This window comes from Coenobita brevimanus, chromosome 44 (genome assembly GCF_032717465.1).
Source record: "Coenobita brevimanus isolate Jiangsu-jjx chromosome 44, ASM3271746v2, whole genome shotgun sequence".
NCBI classification, from domain to species: domain Eukaryota; kingdom Metazoa; phylum Arthropoda; class Malacostraca; order Decapoda; family Coenobitidae; genus Coenobita; species Coenobita brevimanus.
In genome coordinates, this window is record NC_136997.1 from 2,545,523 (window position 1) to 2,561,847 (window position 16,325).

Here is a 16,325-nt window from a genome sequence, read left to right on the forward strand (position 1 = left end):
ATTATCATTTCTATTTTTTCCATGATTTTTTTTTTCATTATATTTTTTTAAGGATATATTTTTCGTCCAGGTTTAATTAGGCAACGTTCATTCATTTCTAGGAAAAGTATTTCTAGGAACATTATCACCTTGAATATCGTGAGTTTTGACAGGTGAGTCACCGTAATGAGGCCATTTTCTGCAACGTACCGCCTCTTACCGGGCTGGGAAGGGTAACTATTGTTTTCTTTTTCGCGTTGGTGTGCGAGAACTACTAGTTCAGTCTGGATGAGACTTACATCTTCAGGTGTGTAAATTCTTGCTCTTGAAATATATGTCATAAATTTTGATGTTTACAGTACCTGCAAAAAACACCCCTCTTGCTGTTCGGTGGGAGGGGGAGCGAATTGCGGACTTCAGGGGTTAACCAATTCTCACAACTCCTCTTCTATGCAACATGTCAACTCTGGAACTGTCTTCCTCTTTCTGTATTTCCTGCTGCATATGATCTCTAATCTTTTAAAGTCAACGTTTCTAGGCATTTCAGCTGAACCCCCCCCCCCTCTCTTTCTCTCTCTTTCTTGTTGTGAACAATCTTGCAGGCTTTTACCCTTTAGTTTCTTCCTTCTTTACGTAAAAAAAAATATCTCGTTTCTTGGGAGGATGAATAGGCACTTGGGAAGTGACAGGACAATTTACTGAGATGATACTCTAAACAGTGGAGCTCAATTTGGAAGTAAGAAGGACAGATTATGGAGAAGGATTTGTCATAAATAAAGGACAAGTTGTGCTGAACTATATTGCAAGCCCTCAAGAATAATTGTAGGGGTAAATTTCTCTAGGCTCACCAAGTAATTTTGTTCACTAAGTTAATAGCTGAATGGAAAAGTAGTTTCACATCGCACTGAACGGTAATGGGTTCATAGAATGTAAAGTAAAAACAATGTTTTGCATTCAAGAAATAAGATGACGAAAACATTTTTGATAGTCGGTATAGTTACAGAATAAGGATTTTTTTTTTTACTAATCCAAGAAAGAAGGAACCGAAGGCCAGGAGCCCACAAACCATTCCTTCCAAGAAAAAAAAAAAAAAGCAAAAGAGCCAAATTCAAGATCCGTTCATTTCGAGATGGCTGGACACACTGCGTTTGAAAGACTGGAGATCAGAGGAAGTAGGAAATACAGACAGAGGGAGGCAGTTCTAGAGCTGACCTGTTGCATAAATGAAGGACTCGGAGAAAAGGTTAACTCTTGCATCAAAGACTTGGACAGAAAAGGGATGAGAGTTTCTTCCTAGACGGGTACTACACACCCGTCGTAGAGGTGGAGGGATGCAAGCAAACAGTTCAGAGGAGCAGTGTCCATTGAAGTATCGATAGAAAAGAGATAAAGATGCAACAGTGCAGCAAAGAGACAGAGGTTGAATGGAGCCAGTAAGAGAAGGAGAGTTAATGAGACGAAGAGCCTTTGACTCCATCTTATTGAGAAGAGCTGTATGTGGGGAGCCTCCCCATCCATGAGAGTTGTACTCTGCACAAGGGCGAAAAAACCTCTGTATAAAGTCAACAACTGTGCAGGTGTAAAGAAGGTACGGAGTTGGCTTAGCACATCTAATCTCTTGGAACCAGCTTTTACAAGAGATACAATATGATCTTTCCAAGACAAGTCCGGAGTGAATGAAACCCCAAGCATGCTCAAGGATGGTGCAGGATTCAGCTGGATTTTATTAAATATTAGAGGGTACTTCTGTGGAAGATTGTGTCGTGTTGATAGGTATAAAAACTGAGTTTATGATACACTTAAAATCAACAAGATTATTTTTGCCCCAGTCAGAGATACGAGCCAAGTCAGACATTAGGTGTACCATAGCCTCATCCCTTGCTTGTTGACATAACTGTTGAGATGGACGTTGCTGGAACCGAATGGAAAGGTGAAGGGTGGAATCATCAGCTTATGAGTGCATAGGGTTAGATGTACACCTTAGGAAGTCATTGACGAATAAAAGGAAGAGAGTTGGTGATAGGACAGAGCCCTAAGGAACACCACTGTTGATAGATCTAGGAGATGTACAATGGCCGTCTACAACAGTGGCTATAGAACGACCAGAAAGGAAGCTATAGATGAAGGCACAGATAAAAGGATAGAAATCGTAAGAGGGCAGTTTGGAAATTAAAGATTTATGCCAGACTCGATCGAAAGCCTTAGAGATGTCAAGTGCAATGGCAAAGCTTTCGCCAAAGTCGCAAAAAGAGGATGACCAGGAGTCTGAAAGGTAGGTGAGAAGATCGCCAGTGGAGCATCCCTGGCGGTACCCATACTGACGATCAGAAAGAAGGTTGTGATAGGAAAGATGTTTTAAAATTTTTCTATTAAGATTTGACTCAAAAACTTTTGAGATACAGGATGTTAAAGCAATTGAACGATAGAGAGTTGGAAATGGTCACCCTTCTTTGGGACTGGCTGAATGAGAGCAAACTTCCAGCAAAGTAGGAAAGGTAGAAGTTGAAAGACAAAGGTAAAAGAGTTTACCTAGGCAGGGTGTAAGCAAAGAAGCACAGTTCTAGAGGACAACAGGAGGGACTCCATCAGGCCCATATGCCTTGTTAGTATTAAGGCCAATGATGGCAGAAAATACATCAGCTGAAGAAATTTCAATGTCAGCCATAAGGAAGTCAATGGGGGGAAATGATGGAGGAACAGCACCGAAATTTTCTAAGGTGGAATTGGAGGAGACAATCTGAGCAAAGAGATCTGCTTAATCAGTAGAAGGAACAGCTTCAGAGCCATCAGAGTAGAAACGAGGAGGGAAGGATGATGAGGTAAAGTTGTTAGAAAGGTTTTTAGCAAGATGCCAGAAGGAGTAAGAAGAATTCGAGTTGGAGAGTTGAGAGCATTTAGTTCGGATGAAATTATTTTTAGTAGAGTGAAGAAGAGAGTTAGCACGATTCCGTGCAGAAACATAAACAAGATGTGATTCAGGGGTGGGTTGGCTCTGGTACCTTTTATAGGCCCTCTCCTTGTTGGAGACTGCATTAGAACAAGCGTGATTAAACCAAGGCTTTCTTGCATTAGTCAAAGGATATGAGAAGGGAAAGTATGCATTCATGCCCGAAAGAATATCCTCTGTAATATGCAAAGCACACACAGATGCCTCTTGGCCATGGAAGCAATAATCATTCCATGGAAAATCAAAGTACTGCTTGAGGGCCTCCCAATCCGCTGCTCCAAAGTGCCACAGTCGACGTTTCTTTGGAGGATCCACAGGCAGTACCGGAGCGATAGGACGGGTCAAGGTAATAAGATTGTGATCAGAGAAGGCCAACGGTGAGGAAAGATTAACAGTATAAGTAGAAGTATTAGTTGTAAGGAAGAGGTCAAGTATGTTGGAGTTCTCCCCAAGGTGGTCAGGGATACGGATAGGGTGCTGTACGAGCTGCTCTAGGTCATTAAGGATAGTAAAGATGTAGGCTTGTTCACCAGGTGGATCAATGAAAGGAGAGGAGAGCCAAAGATGGTGATGAACATTGAAATCTTCTAGAATGGAGATTTCAGAGAAAGGAGAAATGGATAGAATGTGTTCCATCGTAGAAGTAATACAGTCGAAGAATTTTTCATAGTAGAATTAAGGGATAAGTAAACAGTGCAGATATATTTAGTCGGAGAATGACAGGAAAGCCGAAGCCAGAGAGTAGAGAATTCAGAAGAATCAAGTTCAGGAACACGAGAGCAAGATAAGTCGTTGCATACATATACACAACAGCCACCTTTGGCTTTGAAATGAGTATAGAGAAAGTAGGAGGATACAGAAAAGGGTTTGCTGTCAGTTGCCTCAGACAGCTGAGTCTCTGTCAGGAAGAGAAGGTGAGGTTCATAGGAGGAGAGGTGGTGTTTGACAGAAAGAAAGTTAGATGAAAGGCCGTAAATGTTACAGAAATGAAGAAGTAGTGAGTCAGTCAGTGGTTCCAACCATCTCGTTGAGAGGGAGAGGGGCGGATGGGGGCATTTATGTTCCCCCTCTTGGGACTCCAAAGCCTGGTTATTTTGTGCCCTTTTTGTTGTTGTTGTTGTTGTTGTTGTTGTAAAGGAGATGTAGTGTGTACTTGGCATGTAGATTGGTGTTGGTAGAGCAACTTGTACTGAAGAGCATGCTGGCCTACTCTCTGTGTTACTGAAACACTGAAGAAGTTCAGCAAAGGGGGATGGTAAGTAACTAGTCCTGAGGACTGATGAATCGGGAGCTCCAGATCTCTCTATCATCAGCTTTCCATCCACTTAGGGAGTACTGCCCTGCTCGACTGGTGGTACAGTCTACTTCTTACAAATTACACTAATGCATCAATGAGTGACTGAGAGAATACTTTAGCTAGAGAGTGGAATATTCAGAAGTTTCAAGCTTGGGACAACAAGAACCACCCTGACACTGTAAATCAGTGTAGGGGAGGTAGAAAGCCACACAACAAGGGTGGTGCCAGTGGTTTCTGTCACCTGGGTTGCGGTGAGGAAAATCTGAGGCTTAGAGGGGAAGCTGAGGTGGTCAGCAGAGAGGAAATCGGAGGAAACGTCACACATGCTACAATAATTGATAGAAACAAGTCAAACAGTGGTCCTTGGAAATTCAAACGGTCATCACACCATAGGGGACATGAGTGGGGCTATTTCTTGACACTTCTCTTGGGTGCTCAGCTGCTATGCAACTTGCTGCCACATACTATTAAGCATTTTCAAAGGATCATCGTTACTGAAATAGGTAGATAGTGTACTGAAGTGTAGATGGTAAATGTGTTGACGTATGTTATATTCCCTGTTAAATGGCACTGTAAAAGGGCAGCATTCCGTCTTCTGGTGGAGTGTTGGGTACTTTATCACTAACACTTGCATATGTATCCAGATGTTTCATTTCTACAGATTATATCCAGTATATGATAGTGCCTTCCTCTAAATTTGTTTCTAGGGTACTTTCTCATAATCAAATTCAGCCACCATAGCTCTAACTTCATCAATACTGTGTTTTTCCAGCCGGTCACAACGCTAAGTTCGTGTTAGAAATGCTTCCAGTAGGCTGAACTTTTGGCTCATCACAGAGTATCTACAATAAACATAGCAAGGGGCATAGGAATACACGTAGCGAAAATATGGAAGGTGAAGATATTTAGCCTCAAGTGGGGCTAATGGATATGCCACGGCAAAATCCAAAGTGATCCCACTGATATCTAGTAAGTGCACACGTTAAAACAGAAAGAACATATGTGACGAAGAATAAGTTCCTTTGCCAAACTAGAAAGAATATTTTATACAGATGGAGCTAAGCTGAATTCTAACATATAAATATATAAATATAAATATATATATATATATATATATATATATATATATATATATATATATATATATATATATATATATATATATATATATATCGCTCTTTATTCTCCCTCATTTGGTCTGATTAGCTAGCCAGGTCAGGTGCGAGTAAGGGGATGGGTCTATTATGATGTGGCAGGGGTAAACCAGCTCTGCTGTCAGGTCCTGCTGCGGATGTCACTGATTGCACCGCGCAGTTGACCCATGTGTGGTGTGGTGCGGTGAGGATCTGTCCCTTCTCCCCATTGGGGTTAAGATGCGATTGACTGTGTTTGAATGGATGAGCAAATGGGGAGTGTGTCGTCCTGTCTCTGCTACCTCCCTTTCCATGGGGGAAGCAGCCTAGATATATATATATATGTGTGTGTGTGTGTGTGTGTGTGTGTGTGTGTGTGTGTGTGTGTGTGTGTGTATGTGTGTGTATGTGTGTGTGTTCGATCATCTGAGGACGAAGTACACAGTCATGCTATGAACAAACTATAGTTTGTTGTCAGAGTAAGTGATGCAGCCACAATGAGCATAAACAGAACTTCTTCCGTAATAAGGTATATGAAAGCAGTGATGGCGAGTGCAAAGTGCATACTTGTGAATGAAGTATGAGCGTTGTGGTGAAACAGGGAAAGAAAGTGTGGATTGTGTCTATGTGATTCGTCACCTTGAGAGAGAGACCCGTAAAGTCGCTGGTGTGATGGAGTCTGTGAAGGATGAAAGCCAAGGGAAAGGAAATCACTACCGTGGTGAGAAACACCAATCCCCATGTTAATGGGGAGAATGGATAAAGGATGTTCCTCCACTGGGGTAATGGCTGAGGTACTTCCAGGACGATTCCATAACTACCTTCCCAATATGGGTATGTCGAATCAAAGTCATTCACTGCCTCAAGAGTGATGCCCTGTGTGTTTATCACCAGATCTCCATCTTTGCACATCAGCTCACCAAGCATTCCTTTCCATGTCCCATTCTGTTTGACTCCCCACACTATTTCGTCCATGTAGTAAAATTTCATTCGAAAATTAAGTTTATTACCAATAGTCTCTGCAGCATCTGCGTTGGCTCCAATACAATCACCTGCCATGTTTTCCCTGTCAAAGTAGATGAAAGGTTCATCAAAGCATAGCATTGGCACCCTCAAAACTTGACCTCCAAAGCCATGGAAGCGGGGAGGAAACAGTGCCTCCCAACTATGAAATTTACTAGGACTCCAGACTCCTAGTATTGCCTTTTTGACTGAGTGGCGTACATCTGTAGGTCTGGAGGTGAAGGCAAGAAGGCGGGGTCGGCTGGCTTTGGCAGCTGGCTGGAGAAGCAGAATGAACCTGGAGCGCTGGACGATGGGCAGGCTGAGGACAGTGGTGGTGTTCAGGTGTGCGTCCAGGCAGAAGAGGACGAGATAGCTGGGGTTCCAGTGTTTGTTGTTTGCTAGGAGGAGATGGAAGGAGGTTGGGTCGTGCTGGAAGAGGAGGATGGTGGTGAAGAGGGAGCCTTGGGTATGGTAAGCGGGATGGGCGGTGTGGAGGAGTGAGAGTTGGGTGAGGAGAAGGATGGGCATGTGGGAGGCTCCGGCTGCTGCCACCACCTGACCCACGTCCATCAGGCGCTCACTGTCGTCGTCCACGACCAGCAAGAGGCCGTGGTCACGCAAAGGCCCGGACACCAGCGTGCCGAGTGTGTCTTGAACCAGGATCACGTTTTCTGGGGAAGAAGAGATCTATATGAGTGGTTCTTATCGATCCTATTTTGCAGCAGATGAGGGGCAGAATTCCGTCACATTCCTCTTCCTTTCAGTAAAAAAAAAAAAAAAACTGCATTGAACTGTTTTTTACTGAAAACATATTGGACAAAGGTGAACCTAAAAAAGTGGTTGAGTGCAAACACGAAATACTTGGAAAGAATGCCTAATCTGTGTACGTTTAGCATAAGTATTCCCTAAGAAAAAAAAAAGGGGTGGTATATGGTGGCTGAACAACGAAGAAAAATAACGGATGAAATGATTGCCTTGCTTACCAGAATGTAGTTCTAGGGAAACGACGATGGAATGCAGTGAGCATAAAAATTTAGGAAGGCTATGGTATAGAAGATAATGAATGCAAAGTAGTAGTAGCAGCACTAGTAGTTGTAGTTCGAAGTATATCTGAAACGTTAACCCGGTGGACTGCCGCTTGAAGCTGCTCTTCTCTGACAGTTTTTCCCCAGTTGGAGGATAGGAAGTTGAGGAACGTGTATAATTGGTGACAGAACCACCAAATTACATTGACTGCATAGCACAAATGCATCCCTCTCCAGCACCACAAAGTACTTTGAAAATATGAAATGAAATTTCTAATGAAACAGGAAAAGAATTGTTATTGTTATGCTGGGTATTTTTAGTCTGACCTCTCGTTCTAAGAACACCAGCGACTGAGCGGGGTCCTCTTTCCGGACCGGAAGTAAAGCACCCACAAAGGAACAGAACATAAAAAACAGGCAGTACACCTTAACACATCTATTGTCTTAATTCCTACACCGTTACAATATAAAACAGAGAGATACTGGATATGCTTTGGACAAGGACACAGAGTTAGCCTTTAACCCGTCACGTCCTGAGCACTTTCGCACCTCCGACACCTCCCAGTCCCGACCATTTTTTAAACAAATTTTTTTTTGGCTAAAACCACTGCTTTTGGTGAGAAACATCGAACATTCATAGAGAAATCACTCACCTGAGGTTTAAAATACTCGATACAGGTAGGAGTACCTCCTTACCTTACAGGGTTTTCTATCAGGCTACCTGCAAAGAAAACGAGTTCTATGGGAGGATAACTATTCCACACCACTCATAAACGGTATTTATTTATTTATTTGGTACGAATTTATATGTAGTACGAGAGTATATTGGTTTTCAAACAGTAATATAGGCATTATAAGCATTGTTTCACTCACTAACTCATCACCATTCCTGACCTTCTTTTGCCACATTACATGATCATCATTTCTGACTGTTTCTTCCTCTAATGCTATGTAAACTTTGTCCTCCACATTGTCACTCTGGCCCTGAATGTCTTTATTGGCCAGGTCACTGGTAACAGGTGAATTGCTGAGACAATGGGGGGGGGAGGTTATGCGGTGTAAGGCATTGTCCCTGCTTGGCATCTTGTAGAGGAATAGAGGAAGGTGTCCCGTGTATACGTACGAAAAATCACCTGCAAAAATTGAAAATTGTGCAAATTAGGGACCTTGCAATTGCACAATGTACCAGTACATCGTCGGGACTGGCAAATGCAAACTGTTGCAACGTACCCATACGTCGACGGGACGTCTCGGGTTAATACAAATGTTTACAGTTACATTCAAGACAGGACACTCTTCACTTATACATGAATAATGAGTTCTAATGTTGTGATACCCGTATACTGTTTATAAGCAGAATTGGTATTTTATATATTAAGTCCGATACACCAGGAGACGACAGGGCCAAGGGTTAGGGGAATGAATATTACCATAAGTGGGTAGGGTGCGGGTCGTGACACTCGAGAAAGTCACTTAGTCGCAGTAGCACTTATTCACAGGTCTTTGATGTTTCCCGCGCACCCTGATCTTGGCCCACGATTTCTATAAGTTCTCCTGTATATAGTTGTTGATATTTTCTACTCTGCCAGGTATCGGGTCTCAGTACACTTTTGGTAACTTTAGTCACTTATATTATTTGGGCCTTCACTCTGTCACTAATCACTGTGCATTTCTGTCTCGACTGTTCACAGCACTAGATTTATTGAGGTCACTGTATACCCATATTTCCTGGGCATCATCTGCTGCGTGTCCTGGGCGTGAGAGAGGGGCCCTATGGGGAGCCCTCCTGATAGGGGCAACGCACTGCCTGCAGGGGCATCACTGCCCAGGTCGTAGTCATCGGTGGTGTGCAGGGAGGCCCTCTGGTCTGGGGGCCTCGACCTGGGAGGAGGCCCTCGTACTGGAGCCTCGTCGGTGAGATGCAGGGAGGCCCTCCAGTCTGGGGGCCTCGACCTGAGTGGTGGCCCTTTGGACTAGGGCCAAACAGCTGCAGGAGGCGGGCCTGTCGCCTCTGGCTCCGGGGAGAGAGGGAGCCTGGGTTGTCCAGGCCTGGGGGCTGCTGGTCAGGCCTGGGGGTCCAGGAGCTGCGGCCGCCTGCAGGGGGAAGCACCGTCAGGGGTGAACTGTGGCGCCGCCTCCATCAGGTGTCCGTCAGGGGCAGGGACCTCCCAGGTGTAGGTGGTAGGGCTTGGATCGGGCCATGCCACCACTCCGGCAGCACCTCCGGGGAACCACTCCTATAGGGAAACAAAGGGCGTCCCACGCAGCCGAGAGAAAGAGGGTTGGCCGCGCAAGGGACCTCCTGCTTTGGGAGGGCCTTCGGAATCACGAATGAGGGACGTACGGAGGCCACTCGCTCCCCGTCACGTACGGTGCCAGTGAATGGGGTTTCGTGACTCCGAGGGCTTGCAGCTGAAGCGTGTATGATGGCCACTCCTTCCCCCGCACGTACAGAGACAGTGCTGGTGGTGCTGCTCCCGAAGGAGGAAAAGGCAGGAGAGGGGTGCACGAAGCCAGCACCCTCTCCGGTATGTGCAGAGGCCGTAGCCGTAGGTCTATTTACCCTGGGACGTACAGTGGCCGTATCTGTGGGCCTGCCTGCCCTTCGGGAAGTGACTGAAGGGCATACGGTGGCCGCTGCTTCCCCGTCACGTATGGTGACTGTGAATGCGGTGTTACTCCCGTAGAAGGAAAAGGCAGGAGAGGGGTGCACGGGGGCAGCGCCCTCTCTGGTGTGTACAGAGGTCATAGCTGAGGGTCTATTTACCCTGGTACGTACAGTGGCCGTAGCTGTGGGCCTGCCTGGCCTTCAGGAAGTAACCGAAGGGCATACGGTGGCCGCTCCTTCCCCGTCACGTACGGTGGTCGTGAATGCGGTGTTACTCCCGTAGTAGGAGGAGGTAGTGGATTAGGGGCGTACGGTGGCCGCTCACTCCCTGTCACGTAAGGTGGCCGTGAACGGGGTTGGTTCCACTACTCCTGTCTCTACCAATCGGGGCGCGTTCAAAAACTAACTCCCTGAGGCCATCCCCAGAGGTGGCCGTGGCTGAAGGGCGTATGGTGGCCGCTCCTTCCCCCTCACGTACGGTGGCCGCTCCTTCCCCCTCACGTACGGTGGCCGTGATGGTGGTGTCACAGGAGGAAAACAACTGAAGGGCGTACAGTGACAGCTCCTTCCCCGGTACGTGCAGTGGCCGTACCGCGGTGTTGCCTGGGACTGACTCTGGATCAGTTCTACCCCGAACCTGGTGAAGGCTGCCTCACTCGCAGGGTCGTTGCCTCTTCTCGCTTACTTGGTGTCGGGACAATTGCAGGGAAGAGGGACTCAGGACAGGGGTGTCCCGGTGACCCTATTGTTCTGGGTCAATAGCCGCGCCGTGGTGTCCTCCTGGGATGTCAGGGTGGTAGTGGCTTGGTGGTGGGGTGTGGGGTGGCGGGGTGGGTGGTCTGGTGGCGGCGGGTATTTTACCACCCTCCATGGTGAAGAACTCACAGCCCTGTGACTGGAGGTGGTATGTTGTGGTGGTGGATGTCTGGTGGGCTGGGTTGAGGTGTCGTAGGAGGTTGGTCCAGTGGAGGGTGGTGGGGTTTGGCTCTCGGTGGTGGTTGAGAGTGAGCCGGAGAGAGGATGGGTGGTTGGTCCAGCGTAGGAGACGGAGAAGCTGGTGTGTTGCCCTGATCCTGATGTAGGGGCGGTTGTGGGGTTGCCAATGAATCCTCTCAATCTTCATCACAAGTGATGGTGCTTGATGTGGAGGCAGGGGCTGGATGCTGGCGAGTGTGGGGAGTTTGGAGCTTTTGTGGGGGACGGGTTGGTGGGAGGAGCGTTGTACTTTGGGGAATTGGGATTTGGGGAGATTCCATTTTGCCTGGTGGAGAGGGAGGGTGATGAGGGAGGAGTTTGGGGTGTGGGTGGGATGTGTTGGGGAATGGGGAGCAGGATGGGGTGGAGATGGTGTGGGGGTGTATCTAGATGGTGGACAGGAGAGGCATCCTGATCTGGTTGTCATGGTGGTGAGGGTGGGCATAGGTGGTGATGGTGGTTGGGCACGTGGCGGCGTGGGCTTCCCATCATGGTTGTGGGCAGTTGTTGGTGGTGGTGTGGGGTGTCTTGTGTAGTGGGCATGGTCGGTGGGTAATGGGTGGCCATAAGTGGATGAGTGGGTGGAGTGGGTGGCAGGTGGGGTTGGTACACGTGGGGAGTTGGTGGGCAATGTGTTGCGTGGGGCAGCGCATGGTGGGGTGTGGGTGGGGTGTGGTGGGAGTTGTGGTGGTATGGTGGTGGTGGTTGTTTCCTCGGCGGTGAAGGTGGGAGTTGGTGATGGGTGGTGTGGTGCGGTGTTGGTGGTGGGCATAGCGGGCGGTGATTGAGAGTGGTGGGTTGGAGGAGGTGGGGTAGCTGTAGGAGATGCAGGCGGAGGTGAGGTTGGTGAAGGATCAGAATCAGAGGAAGGTGGTGGTGGGTCAGGTGAAGGTGAAGTGGGGGCGGGGGTTTGTGGGTATGGTGAGGTTGAGGGTGGGGTGGGGGAGGTGAGCGAAGAAAGAGAGGCGGATGAGAGTGAGGAGGAGGAGGGTGTGATAGGGAAGGCGAATGAGTTGGCCATGTTGGCGGAGAAGATGAGTGGCAGGGAAGTGATGGTGGTGGGTGGTGCTGGGTGGTAGGTGGGAGGCAGTAGACAGGAGGAGGTGGTTTTGGGAAGTAGGTTAGGGGAAGATGAGGTAAGGGTTCTAGGAGGCCTGGGAAGGGGGAGGCAGGCTTTGTGTTGGAGAGGAATAGGAAGGGGGGAAGCGGTAGTAGTGGAGAAAGTGGTGAGGTGGAAAGGTTAGGAATAGGGGTAGGAATAGGGGAAGGCAAAACAGAAGAGATAGTGAGAGGGGAGGATAAGGAAACATGACGTTTCCCCCTGTCGTAGACTGGGGGAGATGAGGTGGCCCCTGTCATTACGGTGGGATGCGGGGGCACTGGGGGGACGACTTCTGTGCCTTCCTTGTCTTATTTCTTTCTTTGAGGCTTGGGGCAATCGGCGTATGGTGGGGAGGCTTGTAGGTGCTCATGTGTTGTTTTGCTGCGCCGGGCAGCTTTTAGCTGCTCACGGATGTCGTGGATTGGGCACTCAGGGCAGTAAGGAGAAGATTCCCACTGATTTATGGCGATGAGATCCGTGGGGAACTGCTTGATTTCGCCAATGCGTAGGAGTGGACGGCTAGAAGGCGCCTTATTAAATTGATTTCTTTATTCAGGTCTCCTGTCGGTTCATGTATTATAAAGTGTTCTTTAATGAAACCGGGGAGGATCCTGAGGAGTTTGTGGAATATAAGTTGTTCCCGGGTTTTTGTGTCTGTGCCCGGGTATGCAGCGGTGACGAGCCGCCTAGCCTGGATGAATGTGTCATCGAGGCTTCCATTGTATTTGAGGGCGTCTAGTTGCGATAAGGCTATAACTGTGCCCAGAGATGGCGTCACTGCTTGCTTCACAATTTGTTTGAATTGATCCCATTTTAGTCTCGGGACGATTTTCGGAGCTACAGTAGCAATTATTTTGCCCAGGTTGGGTAGTGTGACGGCTATCTTTTCTCTGTCGGTGTCGAACCTGATGTCTAGGAGGGGTTTGACCATATCCAAGTCTACGTCAGTGTCATATTGCTCCGGGTTGAACCTTGGCAATTGGATGTGAGGTTTGGCTGCCATTGTGCAAGTTTCCTTTTTTGTTCCTCCGTGCTTTAATCAGATCCAGAACCACCGCTGGCCACCAGTGTTATGCTGGGTGTTTTTAGTCCGACCTCTCGTCCTAAGAACACCAGCGACTGAGCGGGGTCCTCTTTCCAGACCGGAAGTAAAGCACCCACAAAGGAACAGGACATAAAAATTAGGCAGTACACCTTAACACAACTGTTGTCTTAATTCTGACACCGTTACAATATAAAACAGAGAGATACTGGATATGCTTTGGACAGGGACAGAGAGTTGGCCTTTAATACAAATGTTTACAGTTACATTCAAGACACAACACTCTTCACTTATACATGAATAATGGGTTCTAAGCAGAATTAATATTTTATATATTAAGTCCGATACACCAGGAGAGGACAGGGCCAAGGGTTAGGGGAATGAATATTACCATAAGTGGATAGGGTGCGGGTCACGACACTCAAGAAAGTCACTTAGTCGCAGTAGCTCTTATTCACAGGTCTTTGATGTTTCCCGTGCACCCTGATCTTGACCCACGATTTCTATAAGTTCTCCTGTATATAGTTGTTGATATTTTCTACTCTGCCAGGTATCGGGTCTCAGTACACTTTTGATAACTTTAATCACTTATATTATTCGGGCCTTCACTCTGTCACTAATCACTGTGCATTTCTGTCTCGACTGTTCACGACACTAGATTCATTGAGGTCACTGTATACCCATATTTCCTAGGTATCATCTGCTGCGTGTCCTGGACGTGAGAGAGGGGCCCTATGGGGAGCCCTCCTGCTAGGGGCAACGCACTGCCCGCAGGGGCGTCACTGCCCAGGTCGTAGTCGTCAGTGGTTTGCAGGGAGGCCCTCCGGTCTGGAGGCCTCAACCTGGGAGGAGGCCCTCGTACTGGAGCCTCGTCGGTGGGGTGCAGGGAGGCCCTCCAGTCTGGGGGCCTCGACCTGAGTGGTGGCCCTTGGGACTAGGGCCAAACAGCTGCAGGAGGCGGGCCTGTCGCCTCTGGCTCCGGGAAGAGAGGGAGCCTGGGTTGCCAGGGCCTGGGGGCTGCTGGTCAGGCTTGGGGGTCCGAGGGCTGCGGCTGCCTGCAGGGGGAAGCACCGTCGGGAGTGAACTGCAGCGCCACCTCCGTTGGGTGTCCATCGGGGGCAGGGACCTCCCAGGTGTAGGTGGTAGGGCTTGGATCAGGCCACACCATCACTCCAGCAGCACCTCCGGGGAACCACTCCTGTAGGGAGACAAAGGGCGTCCCATGCAGCCGAGAGGAAAAGGGTCGGCCGCGCAAGGGACCTCCTGCTTCAGGATGGCTTTCAGAATCATGAATGAGGGGCGTACGGTGGCTGCTCCCTCCCCGTTATGTACGGTGGCCGTGAACGCGGTTTCGTGACTCCGAAGGCTCACAGCTGAAGGGCGTACGGTGGCCGCTCCTTCCCCCACACGTACAGAGACAGTGCTGGTGATGCTGCTCCTGAAGGAGGAAAAGGCAGGACAGGGGTGCATGAAGCCCGCGCCCTCTCCGGTACGTGCAGAGGCCATAGCCGTGGGTCTATTTACCCTGACACGTACAGTGGCCATAGCCGTGGGCCTGCCTGCCCTTTGGGAAGTAACTGAAGGGCGTACAGTGGCCGCTCCTTCCCCATCACGTACGGTGGTCGTGAACGCAGTGTTACTCCCGTAGGAGGAAAAGGCAGGAGAGGGGTGCATGGGGGCAGTGCCCTCCCCGGTACATACAGAGGCCATAGCTGAGGGTCTATTCACCCTGGTATGTACAGTGGCCGTAGCCATGGGCCTGCTTGCCCTTTGGGAAGTAACTGACGGGCGTACGGTGGCTGCTCCATCCCCATCACGTACGGTGGCCGTGAACGCGGTGTTACTCCCGTAGTAGGAGGAGGTAGTGGATGAGGGGCGTACGGTGGCCACTCCCTCCCCGTCATGTACGGTGGCCATGAACGCGGTTCCACTACTCCTGTCTCTGCCAGTCGGGGCGCGTTCAATAACTAATGCCCCGAGGCCGTCCCCAGAGGTGGCTGTGACTGAAGGGCGTATGGTGGCCGCTCCTTCCCCCTCACGTACGGTGGCCGTGATGGCGGTATCACAGGGGGAAAACAACTGAAGGGCGTACAGTGACCGCTCCTTCCCCAGTACGTACAGTGGCCGTACCGGGGTGTTGCCTGGGACTGACTCCGGATCAGTCCCACCCCGAACCTGGTGAAGGCTGCCCCACTCGCAACGTCGTTGCCTCTTCCCGCTTACTTGGTGTCGGGACAGTTGTGGGGAAGAGGGACTCAGGACATGGGTGTCCCGGTGACCCTCTTGTTCCGAGTCAATAGCCCCGCCGTGATGTCCTCCTGGGGTGGCGGTGTGGTAGTGTCTTGGTGGTGGGGTGGTCCGGCGGAGGCGGGTATTTTAATTACAAAAAAAAAAAAAATCCTAAAGTGAAGTTGAAAAAGGCACACAAACAGACGACAAAAAAGGAACAGATGGATGTAATATTTTGAGAAACGACAGTAAACGGGACTCGATTTGGTAATACAAAAAGAGGGAAAGGGCACCACAGAATAACAAAACTGCAGAAATGAAGAGTGATGTGAAGAGGCTGACGAATAGGAAAGCAGTAGGTATTAGTGAGATAGCGTAAGACTTTTAATGAGGTACTGGAATGTAGTGGAAAGTTAGAAAGAAGTATGTGTAAGAAATGCATGTAATGAGGCAGCTCCTGGAAAAATTGCTTCAGAATGACCATAATAAACGTATGGTTAGTCTACCTGGAAAACTAGTTAAGTAAAGCACCAGATAAAGGTAAGAACCTTTATATTTCCATATGTGTAACATTTCGCCTTGTTCCGGTCTTTATCAGACACAAGTCACTTCTGTCAAAATACTATCTATATATAGTACATTCAGATCTAGTTACAACAAAGGGGAAGGAGGAAACGGATTTCGTGTATGTGTCTACAGCCGTGGGCAATTGTCTATTGTAATTCTTTTTCTGTAGCTATTGCTACTGCTATTACTACTGCTATTACTACTGCTGTTACTACTACTATTTCTATTACTACTACTACTATTAGTTATATCATTATTATTGTTATTATTATTATTATTATTATTATTATTATTATTATTGCTACTACTACTACTACTACTACATCTACTGCTACTACTACTACTACTACTACTATTTTTATTGTTTTATAATTTTTATTATTATATGGAAGATCTAAATCGCCGCCTTCACGTAC

General features: G+C 48.2%; 1 protein-coding gene across 1 annotated transcript in view; it reads right to left on the reverse strand.

The window, feature by feature from the left end:
• The window catches only part of LOC145398212 (putative glutamate receptor), a 182,338-nt gene extending 172,121 nt beyond the window's left edge, over positions 1-10,217 (reverse strand). The window contains exons 1-2 of the mRNA XM_080271166.1: positions 10,154-10,217; positions 5,996-7,032 (exon numbers count right to left, since the gene is read on the reverse strand). Coding sequence (XP_080127292.1) covers positions 5,996-7,032; positions 10,154-10,217 — 1,101 coding nt within the window. The remainder of the gene's footprint in view (positions 1-5,995; positions 7,033-10,153) is intronic.
• Between the last annotated feature and the right edge of the window lie 6,108 nt (positions 10,218-16,325).